Genomic DNA, 19,380 nt, shown 5'->3' with positions numbered 1-19,380 from the left:
AATATAAAAAAATAAACAAATAATGTGTTTTCCTTGTATGTACACAAATTTTCCAATCTATTGTCTCTAGTTCTCCACACATTTATACAAATTCCAGTCATGAATCACGCAACACTTCTGTATGCCAAGCTTTTAATTTAACTAAACAACATCAGCATGCTGTAGGGTGTTCAGACTAGTTTGTGGTGCCGTTTATAGGGCCCTGAGCGTTTCAGAAATCCACAGTTATACACTGAACCGATTATTCACTACGCAAACTCAAGTGCATTGTTTCTAAAATTCCATGAACTATCCAGCCTTTTAGAAATCCGCACGTCACATTCCGAACCAGCAGGAGGCGCTACACAACCATTACTATACGGAGGATGGTAGAGTGACACCGCCGAGTAAGGAAGGCAATAACATCAGCTTCTTTGGGAAAGTTATGTGAAAGGCGAAGGTGAACCGAGTGTGAATTCCAGACATAACTCTTCAGAGGTAGGTGCAACTTGTTCATACTTATGAAGTGGATAACAAACACTCTCGCCTCCGAACCAGAAGATCCAGGTTCAAACCCCACTTACTATCATCGTGTCCCTGAGCAGGACTATTAACCCTGAGTGTGTCCTGGGGGACTGTTCCCGTAACTACGGATTATGCTGCGTGTGTAATATAAATGCGGGGCATTTTAAATGTGCTAGAAGACGTTCTCTTAGATTATGAGTATATTTTCCTGTTTACATATAACGAAATGGCTGCAATGAGTGACAAATAGAAACATACACCAGTGATTAAATAACACAGTGTGAATTATTTAAAAGAACAACATTACATTAAAACATCAGTTAATTCAGTATGACATCATACAGCTCAAGAGGCAGCAGCATTAGAAATAGATTCTGATAAATGGATGTATATTGGTGCCATCCTAGTTTTAACATTCGCTTTGTCTTTTTTTTTTTTTTTTTGGTTGCAGGTGGACAAGAAAACGAAGAGTCCTACTGAGATGGCCAATGTAAGTTTAAATCAAAATCTCAATGCAAATCATCTTTGCCTGTGATGCTGTCTGACACGTTATCTCTGTTGATAAGGTGCTCTGTGGGAGAGCCAGGTTGGTGTCGTACATGCCAGGGCTGCACGTTTTGGTTCATCGTGTTGCTGGAGCTAGGACACTATCTGCAGCCGAGACCCACCTACATGGTACACTTCCTCAGATGAGTGACACACACGTTATATGTAGTGAAAGTGATTAGTTGTCACATGTGCCACAACACAGTGAAATGTTAAACCTGCATTTAACCTATGGAAGGCGGCCGGGTAGCAGTGTGTGGGGACGGTACATTGCTCAGTGGCATCTTGGCAGCTTGGGATTCGAACAGTCAAGTGCTCGATCTGGAGTATGGAGCATGTGGGTGCCGAAATCAATTGGTGCACTTGGTCTGCAAGAACTTTTAGTTTAGCTACAATGAAAACTTGCCTGTTTTGGGACTACGACTGGCTCCAATTCTGTTAGATCACCACAAGGCCAGTTAGATGACATTAGGTGAAAGGTCTGTGCTGCGTCCCAACTTTTCTTTTGTTTTTCTTTGAACTGGGGATGTAGTTTTACGTTATATTGATGTGTATTTAATGCTAGAAATTCAGTCGAGAGTAGTAAATAAAATGTGAGTGGAGCACAAAGCTAAAATGTAAAAAATAGACACCTAGGGTCAGTATTAAAACAATAATCTTCTGCTTTCTTAGTTTGGGGATATGATCGTTGTTTTAATCAGTGTCGTCTGATGTGTAATTTTCCTTCATTGGCAGGACCTAGGAGAGTTTGGCCAGATGAGAGTATGGGGTCTTTTGGGCTCCAGAGCCTGCGTTTTGAGCTGCATGGCAATGTGGCCTTTAGTGAAACCGTCTCAAACATCCTACCTTCCTCTTCAAGCAGTGAGCAACACTGCTTTGTCCCTGCCCAGGCTCTTGAGGACGTCCAGGTGAACTTTTAAAACATTGCTCACTCCTTTCATCTGCATTTGGCCCTATGTATACACAGATTTAACCATAAGAAGAGCTTGGTGAAGAAGAAGTGGCAGAGCAAGATGGCAAAGTCAAAAACATGTGGCGTGTTGTATGAGAGGTTGGACAGTAAGGAGGGAGAAAAGAATGGGAAAGAATGGTAGAAGCTAGTGGGCAGCAGTATGGTTTCATGAGCACTACAGAGAAGACCAGAAGGATCTGCACTGTGTGAAAGTGAAGTATGAAAAAATGTGTCTTCTGCTTTTAACCCATCACCCTTGGAGAGCAATGGGCAGCCATGACTGGCGCATGGGGAGCAGTGTACTTTGGGGACAGGATTTGAACCGGCAAGCTTCTGATTCCTTACTGGCTAGGCCACCACTGCGTGCCTAGAGGGGAGCTATGGTATTATATAAGAATATAATGAGTTATTCAGTGCAACAGCGGTTGGATCGACAGATCTGTTGAGGTTGGAGGGTGGGTCTACACCAAGGATCAGCCCTTTATGTAGGGTTCCCACAGGTCAGGGAATTTCAGGCGATTCCAGGCAGGGAAGGTCAGGGATTTATCAGGGAATTTTGTTAATAGCATATAGTGCAGTAGCCAGAAACTGAGGTGATGTGTGTCTTTGTTCCCAGGGAGTGTTCCCACTCGCTAAGCTGCCGATATTCAACAATAATGACTTAAATGCAGTTTTGAATTCCATAACTACAAATTCCCTTTTCTGCTCAGCACCCAAATGTTTAATTGAACATTCTTTTAACGGGAGGTCAGGGAAACTCAGCTTTTTGGTCAGGAAAGCCATGGAATGTTAATTCTGACTTGGTTTATTGTTTACTATGGTGATGGACATATTAACAGATGAGATGAGACAGGAGTTTAGACATGGACTATGATCAGTTGCTGATTGTGTTCTAGAACGAGAGTAGGGCACAGGTGGACGATACTCTGGAATGGGTGCAGATATGTGCTGAAGAGGAGAGGTCAGTAGAGCTGAGTCAGAATACATGTGTGTGAATGAGAGGGAGGACAATGAGATGAGTTGATGAAGAAGCAGGACTTAAGATACTTTATCTAGAGCAATGGTGTCGTGTGAAAGAGAGATGAAGAAGAGAATTCAAATAGCAAATTTTGGTATTTCAATGAATAAAGAATTATGGGGTACCAGTCCCCCTCACATATTTAGTGACACCATTGTCCATCAATGTACATCAGTGCTCTGAAGTCCATATCTGGTCTGCATACCTGTATTTCTAAGTTTAAATCAACAACTGCTGTTCAACTAAGTTACATTCTCACATGCTAAATATGCTGATTTGGACAATACAGAGTTTAAGGATCTTGATTTCTTCAGGGGCAAGATTTGTCACTTCTGAATGTGAACAAAGCTGAACAGTACTTTGATAACCATAAAGTGGAGTGTGCCATACAGTCCTGCCCGGAACTGATAAAGAGAGGTAAGTTTGCTTTTATCCAGCAAATGTATCTGATATATGTTTGTGATTTGTCCACGATTAATCATGTTTTCTGAAGATCAGCCTGAATTTCTAAATTAAACCACTTTTTTTCAATATGGTGGCTGTGGGGTGAATGGTGAGTGGTTGTTGAAGACAAGAATCCGGACAGATACGCCTGAAAAGTAGGCAATTGAAAGTACCCACAAGGACAGGAAAAAATGGAAAGAAGAAAAGGAAAGCATAAGACTGCAGCTTTATCAAGGAGACAGTCGTATGATTTAATTTGATTGGGGAGATCCCACTGTGACACGCAGCGTCAACCTTGAGAAGAATGCTCAAAGCCCATAGCCCATAGTCAGTGCCAATGCATCCCCTTTTGTTTTATTGACATTGTATTTTTCAGCGGCTGCTAAAGGTCAAGTGACAAGGACATCTACAATATGGCATGAAACAACGTGAAGAGAGGCATCATGAAAGCTGCACCCTTAGGGTGGAGGAATATGAGTTGATTCGCTCCAGGACCTGTGCTGAGGAACTGTGCAGAGCAGCTGGCTGGGGTTTTCACAAAGATCTTCAGCCTATCACTGCCCCACCCTGTCTGAAATCCTCCACGATAGCCTGAATGATTATCGGCCAGTGGTCATGGAGAGGGTGTTCACATCCCGGAGGCCCTGTCCTGGGGTGTGAACTTAACAGAGCTGGTGAAGAAGGCTTTATTTCCTGAGAGTTCTCAGGAAAAATAACTACCTAACTACCTTCCTACCACTGTTGAATTGAGAGCATCCTGTGCTGCTGCCTCTGCGCATGGTTTTCTAGCTGCACAACAGCGCAGAGGAATGAACCGCAGCGGATTTGTGAAGCCTGCCCAGGAAACCATTGGCAGTTCTTTACCCGCTCTGGACAAACTGCACAGCTCTCGCTGCCTCAAGAAAGCACAAAACATTAGGAGCGGCACTCCTCACATCCCGATCATGATCTGTTCCAACTGCTGCCATCAGGCAAACGATACAGCAGCATTAAAACAAGGACTAACAGACTGCCATCAGGGCACTGAATGACATTTAATCTATTCAGTTTCTACTCCATGTGCAATAAGGTCTCATGCAGATTGATAGTTTACCTACACCTACCTCATTCTTTAATTTTAATTGTATACTTTTGTATTATATTTGTATTATATTAGATAGGCGCTCGCTTTCTCCTTTTTTATACTTCCCTTATTATATGTCTATAGATACCTCTCCGGCTCAGGGACTGCACCTAATTTTGTTGTACTTGTAACAATGACATTAAGGATTTTTCAGATTTTTTTTTGGTTCAAGCACATGACTGAGTGAGTTTCTTTTTTTCTTCCAGATTTTGAATACATGTTTCCCGAGGCTCCGTCCAGTAACATTACAGTTGTAACAGTCACACAGAAGACGATCAATGACATGACTGCTTGGAGTAAAGAGGTTGATCAGGAGAGGGAGCTGTTGCTGTCTAAAGTGAGTTGTGGGGTAGAGGTGTGTCCTTTAGTCACTTTCCTGTTCATGGAGCATGGTCCTTGACTAAATGTAGTTTTGAATGGAGAACTTCATTGAAGTTCTACTTTTGTCTATGACTCTGTTTAAAGGACCCTTAGAGATTTTTGATTTTACCAAACAAAATAAACGATAAATCCCCCAAAACAATAAATATTTTCATATACATTTAACATCAAAGCTATATGAAGTGAGTATGGTAGTTGTATAACAAACATTTAAAAATACTTTTACAGATGGACATGACAAGTTATTACATTGAATACACTGTAAACTACCTGCATAATCATTGCCTTTCTGAGAGTACTCTGTTATTAACTGTCTCTGTGTCAGGGACTCAGGAAAATGGATGCAACCTTGCATTATTCCAGCAAGTTTAAATTTCACCTGGTCATATTTGTGTGAATGCATGAAGATGAATAGCATGAATAGCATGAATAGATGAATAGGTGCTGTTATTAAAACGGTCAGAGAAAACAGTGACCGTTTTCACATATTGTGTACTGAGTACTCTTAGTTAGTGTAAAGTATGATTGCTTTAGCAAAACAGCTTTATCTTTTTCTTTCAGCTTCTACCAGTAGGGGTCCCTACAGCAGACCAAATGGTCTGATTGTCTGAACAGTTGACATGGCAAACGTTTGACCCCAGATGCCCTTCCTGGGTTTGTGGTTTAATTATATAGATGGGTGCCACAGGATCATATATATTTGTTAATGCAATTCAAAAACACATTCAGTCTACAATTAGGATTATCCGTGTACTGACCCTTTTTCTTTTTTAAATGAATGTTTCACAACTTAAAACACAATGCAAATACTGGAACAGAAAGACCATTTCAACTTCACCCATGTCCCAGATCTCTCTCAAAAACTACAAAAACTGCATTTTCTAACTAAAAAGTAAGCTGCATATGGTTTTCCTGTGTGGAACCATATATTCGGGCCACAAATCTTCCCATCATAACTATATCTAAGAACAAGTTTGCCCACTGCTGCCAGGAGAAAGTGTGAGGTGGTCACCATCTCTGGGCCAACATTTTCTTGGCTATACAATGAATTATAATTATTTTCAAGTTATGTGGAGGTCTTGAGAGGTCACAGTGAGAAGTTGTTCTGTCTGTATTAATCAAATGCTGAGGTATCCTTTGGTGATTTGTTGTCTTATAAAATTCACCTGTGCTGTATTTCACATTTGCCATATTTTGACAGTTCATTGAAGGTGCCAAGGAGATCTGCTGTGCTCTATGGGCTGAGGGATTTTGGGCTGACTTCATAGACCCTTCTTCAGGGCTTGCTGTAAGTGCATGGAAGTACAGAAAGGATTGATAAGGATTTGTAGGCCGTACCAAGCTTAACCTATTCATTGAAACATGGGATACATGAATTACATCAAATTGCCTTTAAATTGGGCAAGGTTATGATCTATTTACATTAAACTTGTTACCTTTCTCTCTCTGGAGCTTTCATGTGCATTGTTGCTGTATAAGACAAAAAAAATGCAAAAGAAATGGCATATATGTGCATGTGTGCAGCTGATCATGTTCCTTATATTTAATTGGCCAAATGCTTCTATGTTAGATCTACGTTGAAACTATGAAATAGAATTACATTTCTGTAAATATAGAGGATTAGAAACAAATCTAACAATATGTATCATTGCTGATAATCAAGCTGACTATTTAAGTCAGGCCCTTACTAAGAAATATCAAATAACATGCCAATGAGAAAGTTGACCAGACTTGGGAGACAAAATGTGGCCCTATCCTCCAAACTCCTCCAAATTTCGTTTATCATCAGATACCCTTATCCACAGTGACTTAGTATTTACCAGGGACAGTCCCCCTGGAGACCTTCTAGGCTACTGACACACTACCCCACCACTAACCACTTTATAACCCCCTCGCGTCTAAAGCTCTACATTGGAATAGTTTGCACTTCACTGCAAATGGAATCCAAATCATTGCTATGCTAATAACATTTGCCTTCTACCCTCATGGCGTGCCTTTGTGACATAAAATCAACCTTCAGATCAACCGCAGTAACAATCATTGGTCCAGACTCCCTGACATATCCCACCAATAATTTCTCACTTTGCTCCTCTTTCACCCCCTCAAATCACATTCAAAACCTTGGAATCAACTTCAACCGCAACCTCTCCTTCCAACCATGTGTCCATCATATCATCAAAACAATTTTTTTCCCAACGCTGGCCATCCTTTGGATGCCCTACCTACCCACATCAGACAATCAAAGACTCAAAAATTCTTCCCTCAAATCCCACCTATTCAAACTTCTTTCAACCACTGACTCCACATCTCGTGTGTCTCCTTTGTCTAATTTTTTCTTTTCTTTTTGTTTATCTTGTCCTTTGTCTATTTTATCCTTTTCTAATGCCATGTTATCTGAATGTGTGAAGGATGCTGTTGTGCACTTTGATGTCTGTATATGTCTTTGAAGCCCTACACAAAACATTTATTGCTTTATCATTATTATTTTCTAGATGTCTGATGATGCGCCGCTCATCTGATTTCTGGTGTGGCAGAAAATCTGGTTAAGCCCACTGTGTTGTTCCCACAAGTGGGAAACAAGGATTGACTGCTGTCACTGTCCCTGCTTGGTGGACACATCACATTGTTCAGGAACAGCTAGATTCTGATTTGATGTTCCTGCACAATCATCCTTAAACTTTACAAAGCGAATTAGGCCAAGACTGAAGACACTCTCAGTGAGGCAGAAAGATCATTGCTTGGACATCTAGACGTACCCTGAGCTATATTCAATTTGCACCTTGCAATCAATAGTGATTGGCAAATTATATATGTTTTACTGCAAACACGCCCATTTTGCCCCAGTATTGAGTATTGTCTCACGAGCTGAGCTGTCACCCATTATTTTCCAACTGGCCTTGATGATCAGCACAGCCCTTCATTTTATACAGTTTTCCTGAATGCAGTGATAGGCCAATCATTTTTATTTTTATTTTTTGCAGTCTAAGATTGCTATATGGAGAAGCAGTTATTTGGCTGCTGTGTGTACACTCCCTGACCATATAATATACTAGTTAATATTTTTTAAATGACTGTGTGTGTGTGTGTGTGTGTGTGTGTGTATATATTAATTAATGAAGTGTAAATTATTGTGTGTTTGCATGTAGAATTTATTACTTTGGTTTATGAGTGTTTTTCCTTCTATAGTTCTTTGGGGCATACACAAACAGCCCAATGTTTGAGACAGATGAAAGGTACCACCACCTGGGCTTCCGGATTGAAGACTTGGGATGCTGCAAAGTCATCCGACATGAATTGTGGGGAACCCATGCCTTTGTGGGAACAGTCTTCACTAATGCACCCCCAAATAGCCAGATTATGAAGAATCTGCAAGGAACTAAGGATACCCAAAACTCAGTTCAGTCTGCTAAATAACTGGGGAAATGTATGTCTACAATCATACAAAAACATTGTGATTTGTAGGTTCACATGATTATACATGAATTAAATTCCATTACTAGTAAATATTTTAGAATGTCAACCTTGTGGTGGAATTGTGTCCATTTTGCCTTTTGTTTTCCTTCTCATTTCCTGTGTGATCAGTGAAGATGTTCACATTGGTTTAAACTAATAGGTTGCATTAAGGCAAGTGATGCAATATTGATTTGATGTTTTTTGGGGATGTCCTATGGCAGTATCATCTAGAATGTCATTCAACACATGAAATCACTTCCTTAAATAATTGCAGTACAATTGTAGTTGGTAAGAAATTACATATTTCGGTGTCAAAAGGCAAATCATAAATACATAGATATTTTCAGTAGTTGGATGATTGTCTACGTGATACATTGGACATTTTGATAACTCAAGTTACATTATTCCCATAACTAATGGTCAGAACTATGAACATGGGACAGTACTCATCATGCTTTACTACTGGGTAGCTCAATATAAAGTTTTGACAAAAGCCATACAAGCAGATTGAAAACTTGCCATGTAATGTATGGGACACAGAAAACACTAAAAGGAACTTCCACAATACATTTCTGTGAACTGTGTAAACATTCAGACAAGTCTATTACAGCAAATATTTCAATGTATAATGCGTGTAAAATTTGTGCAACACTTAAATAAAATGTCTATGCAAAACCAATATATGCAACTACAATGACAACTATGTGTCAATATCACTGCTACACCAGTGAGAGCCAGTACTAAGTTAAAATGTGGTGCATTGTATGAATATTTTAATTAAGCCTGATTCACTATTCAGTAATAGATGCATAAGCTGAGTCTGGGTTATGATCATAATTTGCTTTGCATTTCATTAGAATTAGTAAATACATTTAAATTAAATGATATTCCACATTATCTGAGCACCCATCTTAAATAGTAGAACAAGTGCGAATATTACAGATTTTGTTAGCATTTTCCAGAGAATTGCCCCGTTAATGTGTGCTTTAGGTAGCCCGGTAGTGCAGCAGACGCTGGTGAATATTCACCCTGCAGTGGACTGGCAACCTGTACTTCTGCTGTGCAACAGATGAAAATTGCTGAGATGGGAATTCATTTTGAAGGTGGATAAACCCTGGTCATCACTTGGGAAACATGGATGAGGGAATTTCTGGAACCATGTTGCCCTGGAAAGGGGTTATAAACACTCTTTAACCCATTAAGCATTACTATAAATATGTTCAGTGTAAAAATATAATTGTTTTTAAACCAGCACACAGTCCTGTGTGACATGCAGGTCACAGCATTTTGAATCAGCCCTTATGGTTCAGGGTGTTACCTTGTCTTTGCTGTAAATCCCTAGAAAATGGATTCTCCCAAGTCTGGCTAAATGGGAAGGGTTGCGTCAGGAAGGGCATCCGGCATAAAAGATATTCCTAGGTTAGTTGTGAAGACAACCAAACCGATTTAATACCATTGTGTCCCTGAGCAAGACATTTACCCCTCCAGGGGGGGACTGTCCCTGTAACTACTCGCTGTCCAGTCAGGATCCTCCTGCACCATACTCCTTGGTCCCCCAAAGAGGCAGGAAGAGATCAATGGAGAACCAGAGGCAACCAGAGAAGGCAAGGAGACGAGCAAAATTGAGGTAGATTGGTGGAGTTTGGAAACCAAGATGTCCCATCCTGTGCTGATGGACCGGTTGCTGGGGAAGCCCCACCGCCTGAGTCTTCCTCAGAAGGTCCACAGCATGAACACGTTCCCCAGAGCGCCAGCAGTGGGCAGTCAATTCTGCTGGAAGCCCCCACGAGCGTGCCTGACTGCAGAGGAGCCAAGGGGAGACAAAGCAGCCACACCTACACGGGTCCCGCCCCCTCCCTCTGAAGTGGCAGAGGGGACTTCAGGACTGTAGCTGAACGACCCCCTTTTTTGTTTATGCGTGTGTCTCATGTGTTGTGTGTTGCTCTGGTTCCCTTTCTTCTCATACAGTTGGTGGAATCCCTGCAGACGAGACGGACCCCAGTCAGGACACCCCTGACCCTGCTGCACCAGCCCAAAGCTGGGATGGCTGGTCCTCAGATGCCCCTCCATCCATACCCGTCTGGAGCACTGCCTTGTTCGTGAGAACAATGGTGATTGTCTGCAGAACAAGTAACACCCAGGTCTGCCAGGTACCGCCTCATCAGGTCCAGGTCCACCTTCCCCCATCTGCAGCGCTTTGCCACCTGAGGGTGCAGGCTTGTGTCCTGTGACTTTTGTTGGGTGCCTTAGTGTTACGGCCTTGTGGGGGGGCTCTGTGACACCAAGGCAGCTCTGGGTTGGCCACTTGCTGCCAGTCACATACACACAAGGGTTCTAATCACCCCCAGATGGTGCTCTTTTGGAATTGGTGATCATAACCCATTATGTTGTTTTTTTCTTACTCACTCCCATGTCCTGTGTTGTTCTGTGTGTTTGGATGTTATGCTGAATTTCGATTCATGTTTTCATTTGAAATGTCTCTCCCTTCTCCCCCTGATGTGGCATGACATTGTTACTGTAATAGGATCAAAAGAGGGTTTGCCATGAAACATGAGAATAAGTCAAAGAATAAAAAGTGAAAAATAGAAAGAATTAACGGAGCTCAAACAGATGACCTTTAGTACACTGACTATGTAAGTGTACAGCTCAGTTCTACTAGTCTTCTACATGCTACACAGGTCAGATCAGCTACAGAATATTTCCTCTATTTACTAAGTATAAATGTTATAACCTTTGGTTAATTTATTAAACAATTACATCACATTACACCCCATTGTAGTAGAATGTTCTGTGATATTTGGCTATTTCCTTTCAAAATTATGAGAAATTAAATAAGTAACAAATGTTATTGGTCAGTAATGAAACATGATTTTAATTTACTTCTAGTAATCCTAGCACATTTTAATAATTTACTTCATTATATAAATCAAGATATCTTTTATTCCTAACGAGTATAATGTATACAGAATTTTCTGATCCTCCACCATCAAAGAAAAACGTGACCACATGAATGTGTACAGCAGCGGATAATAATATCCCTATAGAGGCCACACTGAATTGAGCGGAGGGGATTCTATGCCATGTTGTCCAGTCAGGAGTTTACACAATGGAGGCAAATATACGATGGATAACAGGTCAGGTATAAAAGAGGCAGAAGGACACAGCTGAAACTGTGAAAACCTAAAACCGCAGCTATGACCAAGGGCAAGGTAAGAGTCAGGATTTGTTTTATTTGCATCTTTTAATACAAATAATAACACATAAAATTGCCACTCTGTTCTCAGATCATCTTCTATGAGGACAGGAACTTCCAGGGTCGCTCCTATGAGAGCGTGGGAGACTGTGCTGACATGTCCTCATACCTGAGCCGCTGCCACTCCTGCAGGGTGGAGAGTGGCTGCTTCATGGTCTATGACCGCACCAACTACATGGGGAACCAGTATTTCATGAGGAGGGGCGAGTATGCAGACTACATGAGCATGTTCGGGTGGAATGACTGCATCAGATCCTGCCGCATGATACCCATGGTATTATTATTATTGGGCAATGATAAAAATCAAATAGTCTAACCTTTTACTACCAATATCATAATTATCTAATTGTGTCTGTGCTTCAATTACATGTTTAAAAACACATCTTTATCTTTATTTCAATTATTTTCTATAGTATAGAGGATCGTACAGGATCAGAATCTATGAGAGAGAGAACTTTGGAGGCCAGATGCATGAGTGCATGGAGGACTGTGAGTCCATCATGGACCGCTACCGCATGTCCAACTGCATGTCCTGCCACGTGATGGACGGCCACTGGCTGATGCACGAGCAGCCCCACTACAGAGGCAGGATGTGGTACTTCAGGCCTGGAGAGTACAGGAGCTTCAGGGAGATGGGATATGGCAACATAAACTTCATGAGCATGAGACGTATCATGGACTCATGGTATTAATTGCATAACTGAATGTGTAACATCAGGCTTTCAATAAAGGCTTTACTGTGGAATGTACTTGCTTACATGATCCCTCCATAGCTTTTCAAGTTAAGATGTCAAATCATTTTCTTTCCCACTTCATATTCCATGTATCATTTATATGTAGATTCATGTGAACTTAGTGAAATAAGAAAACTAAACCTAATGCCATGCAGATGTATTGGCAGTGGTTAAGAAAGTGGCCCCTCAATCAGTAGGTTGCCTGTTTGAGTCCTGAGGTGCCACTGAGCAAAAGCACCATCCCCACACACTGCTCCCCAGGCACTTGTCATGGATGCCCACTGCTCACCAAGGGTGATGACACATTTCATTCTGGGCACTGTGTGCTGTGCTGCAGTGTTTTACAACCCTGTGGAACTCCATATTTCACTCTTGAGTTAAGCACCATCCACACACATTGCTCCCTTGGTACCTTTCATGGTGCCTTTCATAGCCCACTGCTCACCAAGAGTGTTGGGTTAAAAGCAGAGGACACATTTTGTTTTGTGCACTGTGTGCTATGCTTGCTATGCATCATGACAAATGACAAAGTCTCATCACCTGCGCAGCCATTTGCTAAAATCAATTAAGTTTATTTTTTCCCTCATTAATATACACAAAGCACCCCATATTGACAGACAAACACAGATTTTTTTTACATTTTTGCAGATTATTAACAAAAGTTATTAAACTTAAATGTTACATTAAATTTCACTTTAAATCTATCCCTAACTCAAAGTTACATTTATATAGCAATATGAAGTAATATTGCAATATTGCACAGTCCTAGCTGGATGATTTTTGTAAGGCCCCATTTAATCCCATAGAGGTGGTAGATATCAAGGCAGTTTCATTGCTGCTGGCACTGGCCTCAGCCAGGCAAGTTGCTCACAAATACACACATACGCAATCAGAAACCAAACACAGACACAGGTTTTATTTTTGGACACCTGATGTGCTACTGTATTGTCACCACATTGAAAACATATTTTTAGCCACTACTGTTTGAATACATTAAAAGCCATGAAGAGTCGTATGTGCATGCAGGAATGTGTAAGATAAAACAAAAGCAAAAAATACCATGGACCTGGAATTTCCCATCTTACAACCTAGACCAAAAATTTATTATCTTACACATTCCTGCATGCACATAGGACTCTTCATGGCTTTTAATGTATTCAAACAGTGGTGGGTAAAAATATGTCTGACGTTTATTATGGTTTTCAATGTGAACGCGATGCCGAAAGGGCAACGCTTTGCTGTGCTGCTTGCTACTGAGCTTACTGGTGATAACTCTTATGTACTGTATAGGAATAAATAGACATCTTTGAATTCAACATCAATTGATTCATCTACTTGCGTATCATATACAGTAACCAAAGTCAACTAGGTTAAGTATAGCATCGTTACCATCAAGCGTGTCAGCCAGGCCATGCCGGCGTCAGGCACCTCAGTAGTTCGGTGTTAGACCAAACTCCTTAAATACCCTCAAGTTTGTTTTAGTGAAAGTGAAATGATTGTCATTGTGAAACACAGCAACACAGCACACAAAACAAAATGTGTTCTCTGTTTTTAACCCATCACCCTCAGTGAGCAGTGGGCAGCCATGAAAGGTGCCTGGGGAGCAGTGTGTAGGGACGGTGCTTTGGTCTGTGGTACCTCAGTGGCCCCTTGAGCTAAAACTGCCCCTTGTACCTTTGTTTCTTTATCAAGCTGTGGCCTCCCTGAAGAAAGCTTTAGTTTCACTAGTTTAGCGCTGTCTGTCTCATTGGTGTTTTTGTTTGGTGTGTTTGTTATATGTAGCACAAGGTTCCGGAGAAATGTTGATTTGTTTCACTATGTACTGTCTAACACATATATAAATAGCTGAAATTACAATAAAGCTCAACTTCAAGCAAGATGTGCCAAAAATCAAGCCAATGGCTTGAGGTGCCATGATGGGAAAGTTTTGTCAGGGGTGGATAACCACAGTTTCCATGTATCTGTTTGGACAAGGCAGAGACATCAAATTGGTCTGTGGCAATGTTTTGGGAGTCAAATGCAGAGTATAAAAGAGTTTCTCTTGTGGGCTGCAGTCGCTTCTTTTCCTCCTCCATCCAGGGTTTGGGGGTTCTCCCCAGCTTCTGGGCCTTTCTCTCTCCCCTCAGGCTCTGCCTGAACAAGGCGGTGATCCAGCCTCCTTGCCCTTCTACCAGCCAGAGACTATGTCAGCTGCATCTCTGGTTGGTCCTGTATTCTGTCATGCCACAGAATTGAATGAAGGTGCAACTTGACTTGACTTGTGCAACAAAGTGAATTTTAATAAATAGAAAATCAAAAACATGGCATGATTGCCTGAAAAACACACACAGGTGCAACGACTGACAGACTGGTCAACAATCTATTACCGAACATGGACAAAACAAAGGAGATGATTGTTGCCTTCAGAAGACAATGGAGGGACCACTCTCCACTGAACATCGATGGTTCTTGTGTGGATATAGTCAAGAACACAAAGTTTCTCGATGTTCATTTAGAGGAGAACCTCTCTTGGAATCTCGACACCAGCTCAAGAAAGCCCAGCAGTGTCTCTGCTTCCTGCAGAGGGTGAGGAAAGCCCATCTATCACCACCCATCCTCACCACCTTCTATAGAGAAACCAATTAGAGCATTCTGACCAGCTGCCAGACTCTGCAACAGCTTCATCCCACAAGCCATCTGAAGACTCAGGAACTTTCCACTCTGGACTGACACACACACATGCTACCTGTGTTATATTGTTTGATCATCTGTAATTTCATCTATTAATGCACCGTTCCATTTTGCACAGCACTATTTGCATGTTTGTTACTCTTGTGCTGCCTCAAGGATGTTTGTTCCTGTAGCCCAGTTTGTCAGTAAGTAACTTTGTCTAATCTTTCAAATGTTACATGTAGCACCAGGTTCTGGAGAAATGTTATTTCGTTTCACTATGTACTGTCTGTAACATTCGTGCCACCTCTGCCACGCCCCCAGCGGTCTACCTCTCCCGTGTATTAGTGTGTGTTCTTCTGGGGCTCACTAGCACCCTGATTATTCCCACCTGTTCTTCATCACAGGTAAGTGGTGGTAATCACGGGTGCTTAGCGGGGTAATGACTTCTGATCGGTGATTGGTTAGTTTAGCGGTAATGGGTCTGTCCACTCCTCTTTATAACCAGCCAGTCCCTTTAGTCCTGCGTTCGGTCTCCCTCACACAAACGGAGTTCGTTGTGGCACTGCATGCTGTCCTTAATGGCAATTGACAGTGAACCCCACAGAAGGACTGGAACTCAACTCTCCCCTCTAGGCTCAATACAGCTCAGCCACGCCGGTTCGAAGCCTGGGCAAGACAAGGGTGATCTTTGGCTCTTGCCGAGGGCCTCGTGGAAGATCCCACAACCCGGCTTCTAGAGGAGAGGCGTGGCACTTCATGCAAGGACATTTCAGTTCTTTCATTTTGTTTTTTTTTTTAGTTAAAATAAAATTCACATTGTTATTTCTTCAACCTGCGTCCTCCATTTTTCACCTGAGCTAGAGGGGAATGTGACACTGTCTAACATATAGAGTTGAATTCAGAATTATCAGAAATCCCCACAACCCTCAAAAACTCCACAATATATTCTCATCTGTATTGAACCCTTTAATTCCCCCTGCTCCATCTTCCATAACCGCTGAAGATTTTGCTAACTTCTTCACAGGGAAGATTGAGCAAATCTGCCAGACATTCTCAACCACCACAACGTCTACTCTACCCTGTGAAGATTCGCCGACTGCTCTAAAACAAATTTCATATCAGATAAAATCATCCAGATCATATCTACAGACAATCTAACCACCTGTCCACTGGATCCAATCCCCTCCACAATACTCCAAACAATCTCTCCTGATCTTATTCACAATTTTTCTCATGTCATAAATGGTTCCATTACATCTGGTCATATACCATCTGTCTTTAAAACAGACAGTGTACTTCCAATCCTCAAAAAAAACAAAACACCACTGATCATGCAGACATCAGTGTCTAAAGACCAGTGTCTCTTCTCTAATTTCTTTCAAATCTTCTCTAATATCTTTCATTTCATCTGTCACAGAACAACCTCCTAGATCCCAACCAGTCTGGCTTCAGAGCAGGTCTGGCTACATGCGGCCAGATCAGCAAAACTCTTATCTGTTCTTATTTCCCTCAACTTCTCTGCAGCAGTTGATACAGTTATACACAATATTCTCCTGTCCATCTTGAAGAGACTTGGAATCTGGCCTCAGCATTGAAATGGTTTGCTTCCTACCTTGATAAACGGTTTTACCATGTGACTTGGAAAGGATCCATATCTGCTTCATGCAGACTCTCAACTGGTTTCCCTCAGGGCTCAGTACTTATTCCTCTCCTTTTCTCCCTCTACACGAGATCACTTGGTGAGGTCATTTCCTCACATGGGTAATCCTACCACTGCCAATGACACACAACTCAACATCTCTTTTGCTCACTCACATGCTGTGTCCAAAATCTATGCATGTCTAACTGACATTCAGTCTTGAATGGTGACCAATCTAAAACTCAATCCCACCAAAACCAAATTAACATTAATTCCAGCAGATTCTTCATCTCATCAGGTACTTGCTATATACCTGAACAATTAATACAAAATGCAGTTACATGACTAGTTTTCAACCTTCCCAAATGCTACGTTCCCTCCACTGGCTCCAGGTAGCTACCCGCATCAGATTCAAAATACTTATGCTGACCTACAAAGCCAAACATGGAGTAGCACCACCATCATTATTCATCGCACTACACCTCGTTTACTCCGAGCCTCCAGTACTGCTCGCGTGGTGGTGGAATGAACTTCTCCTCAATGTCAGAACAGCAGTCGCTGAGAATTTTCAAACGGCAGCTTATACTCCTTAGAGAATACTTGCTTGTATTCAGACTTGCAAAAAAAAACTACAACAGAGTGAATAAAATGATCGTATTCATTGTTTAAGTCCTAGTAAATCAGAACTGATTACTTCATTGATAGTAACATGAAAGTACATTGTAAATCACTTTGGATAAGGACCTGCCAAATGCCATAAATGTAAATGTACAGTGACAAAGTACAGGGTTTGGCACTCGCCTTACTATCTAGTGTATCTAACAGTTTTCACCATACCTACGGGCACATGACCGACTGATCCCTGTCTATAATGGGTATAGATATCAGCTGTGTCAAGAGTCTTTCCAAACATATACATAACAATACACAGGAGGTCCAATATGAGAGGGAGAGGGAGATGCCAGCTTGCTCAGCTAACGTGGACCCTAAGCACTTTTATCACCAGCCTTTTTATCAGCAGAGCTCTGCCCCCGGTCTCTAATGGTGACAGGTTCTGATTGTGTAATATGTGAATTAACTGCTTTTTGAGGGCCTGCATTTGTGAGTTGGTAGGAGCCTAGTGGGTAACACACTCATCTATGAACTAGAAGATCCAGGTTCAAATCCCACTTACTACCATTGTGTTCCCGAGCAAGACACTTAACCCTAAGTTGCTCCAGGGGGGGGACTGTCCCTGTAACTACTGATTGTAAGTCGCTCTGGATAAGGGTGTCTGATAAATGCCGTCGTTTAAAAGTGCCTAATCTAGATCCCCTTGAACCAACTGCACTATTTGCATTTACATTCGCATTTACGGCATTTGTCAGCCGCCCTTATCCAGAGCGACTCACAATCAGCAGATACAGGGACAGTCCCCCCTGGAGCACCTTAGGGTTAAGTGTCTTGCTCAGGGACACCATGGTATTAAGTGGGATTTGAACCCAGGTCTTCTGGTTCATAGGCGAGTGTGTTACCCACTAGGCTACTACCACCAATAATTTGCTGGACTTTATATCTTGAAAGAAGTTGCGGGTTAGTGTATGTATATTTGGTGGCATCAAGCACAAGTACTCCTGCTTTTGAGTAAATTCCTGCCCATTTTTCAGGACCTTCAATGCTCATTTTATATCTGAAACGTGATTAATTATTTATAATTCAGCATTGAGCATCCTTGAGAATTTGCAATCAGTTGTAGTGAATGTATGATGTCTTGTGCACATGGATTAGAAGATATATTATACAAATAAAATGTTTTATTAAATATCTAAATTTGCATTGCCTTTATTTAAAAGATTTTTTAGTAACATGAATCCATAATGCGCCTCATGCTCATGAATCTCATGTTGCTGTAGCCCATCTCCCTGAAGCTCCTGTACTCTCCAGGCCTGAAGTACCACATCCTGCCTCTGAAGTGGGGCTGCTCATACATCAGCCAGTGGCCTTCCATCACATTGCAGGACTGACAGTCAGACATGCGGTAGCGGTCCATGATGGACTCACAGTCATCCATCAGCTCATACATCTGACCTAGAAAGTTCTCTCGCTCATAGATCCTCATTCTGAAGGTCCCAGTGTGCTGAGGGTAATATGTTTAAATGTTAAAATATCTAGGACTAAGTTAAACATTTGACAAATTCTCCAAATACTGGCGTACCATGGGAATCATGCGACAGGACCTGATGATATCAGTCATTCCAAACATTCTAATGTAGTCTGCATACTCGCCCCTTCTCATGAAAAACTGGTTACCCATGTAGTGAGCGCGGTCATAGACCATAAAGCAGCCACTCTCCACCCTGCAGGAGTGGCAGCGTTTCAGGTAGATGGACATGTCAGCACAGTCACCCATGCACTCATAGGATTGACCCATGAAGTTCCTGTCCTCGTAGAAGATGATCTGAAAATGTCCATGTTGTGGTCAGTGCTGCCACAGATAAGCTTAAACATATTTATATTTTGGATTTTGTGGGCACAATACAGAAATGATTTTTTGGTGAACTTACTTTGCCCATGGTGACAGTCCTCAGAGCTTCTGCTGATTCTATGCTGACAACCTGCTTTGTGCACCCTTTACCTTTTATACCTGACTGAACCAGAGAGAACATGCAGCCCCTATTGTCTATAAACTCCTGACCAAGCAA

At 41.7% G+C, this 19,380-nt stretch overlaps 3 protein-coding genes across 4 annotated transcripts; 2 read left to right on the top strand and 1 right to left on the bottom strand.

Annotated features, from left to right (window-relative positions):
• Nucleotides 1-350: 350 nt before the first annotated feature.
• Nucleotides 351-9,102, top strand: mmadhcb (metabolism of cobalamin associated Db). Of its 2 annotated transcripts, none has more exons than XM_028992172.1 (8): nt 351-477; nt 956-994; nt 1,071-1,179; nt 1,786-1,958; nt 3,335-3,437; nt 4,794-4,924; nt 6,170-6,256; nt 8,155-9,102. In XM_028992172.1, the coding sequence occupies exons 2-8, from the start codon at nt 986-988 to the stop codon at nt 8,380-8,382; spliced, it is 840 nt and encodes a 279-aa protein (XP_028848005.1). In that variant the 5' UTR covers nt 351-477; nt 956-985; the 3' UTR covers nt 8,383-9,102. The 2 variants fall into 2 exon arrangements, with proteins under 2 accessions (XP_028848005.1, XP_028848006.1); XM_028992173.1 differs by having other exon boundaries at nt 356-477; nt 1,071-1,090.
• Nucleotides 9,103-11,559: 2,457 nt separating this feature from the next.
• LOC114796919 (gamma-crystallin M2-like) lies at nt 11,560-12,423 on the top strand. The gene is made up of 3 exons (XM_028991438.1): nt 11,560-11,630; nt 11,706-11,948; nt 12,088-12,423. Exons 1-3 carry the CDS (start codon nt 11,616-11,618, stop codon nt 12,364-12,366), a joined length of 537 nt encoding a protein of 178 aa, XP_028847271.1. The 5' UTR covers nt 11,560-11,615; the 3' UTR covers nt 12,367-12,423.
• Nucleotides 12,424-18,483: 6,060 nt separating this feature from the next.
• LOC114796723 (gamma-crystallin M3-like) lies at nt 18,484-19,279 on the bottom strand. The gene is made up of 3 exons (XM_028991173.1): nt 19,243-19,279; nt 18,894-19,136; nt 18,484-18,815 (listed from the first exon to the last, which is right to left on the bottom strand). The coding sequence occupies exons 1-3, from the start codon at nt 19,249-19,251 to the stop codon at nt 18,537-18,539; spliced, it is 531 nt and encodes a 176-aa protein (XP_028847006.1). The 5' UTR covers nt 19,252-19,279; the 3' UTR covers nt 18,484-18,536.
• Between the last annotated feature and the right edge of the window lie 101 nt (nt 19,280-19,380).

The sequence above is a fragment of the Denticeps clupeoides genome, chromosome 9, assembly GCF_900700375.1.
Source record: "Denticeps clupeoides chromosome 9, fDenClu1.1, whole genome shotgun sequence".
In the NCBI taxonomy this organism is placed as follows: Eukaryota; Metazoa; Chordata; class Actinopteri; order Clupeiformes; family Denticipitidae; genus Denticeps; species Denticeps clupeoides.
This window is presented reverse-complemented; position numbering and strand designations above follow the sequence as displayed.

Excerpts from the sequence above, each read along its gene's own strand:
- mmadhcb (XM_028992172.1), top strand. Across the intron at positions 3,438-4,793 it reads CCCGGAACTGATAAAGAGAG|ATTTTGAATACATGTTTCCC; the intron begins GTAAGTTTGCTT and ends TTTTTCTTCCAG. Across the intron at positions 6,257-8,154 it reads ACCCTTCTTCAGGGCTTGCT|TTCTTTGGGGCATACACAAA; the intron begins GTAAGTGCATGG and ends TTCCTTCTATAG.
- LOC114796919 (XM_028991438.1), top strand. Across the intron at positions 11,949-12,087 it reads CCTGCCGCATGATACCCATG|TATAGAGGATCGTACAGGAT; the intron begins GTATTATTATTA and ends TATTTTCTATAG.
- LOC114796723 (XM_028991173.1), bottom strand. Across the intron at positions 18,816-18,893 it reads CCTGTCGCATGATTCCCATG|CACACTGGGACCTTCAGAAT; the intron begins GTACGCCAGTAT and ends TATTACCCTCAG.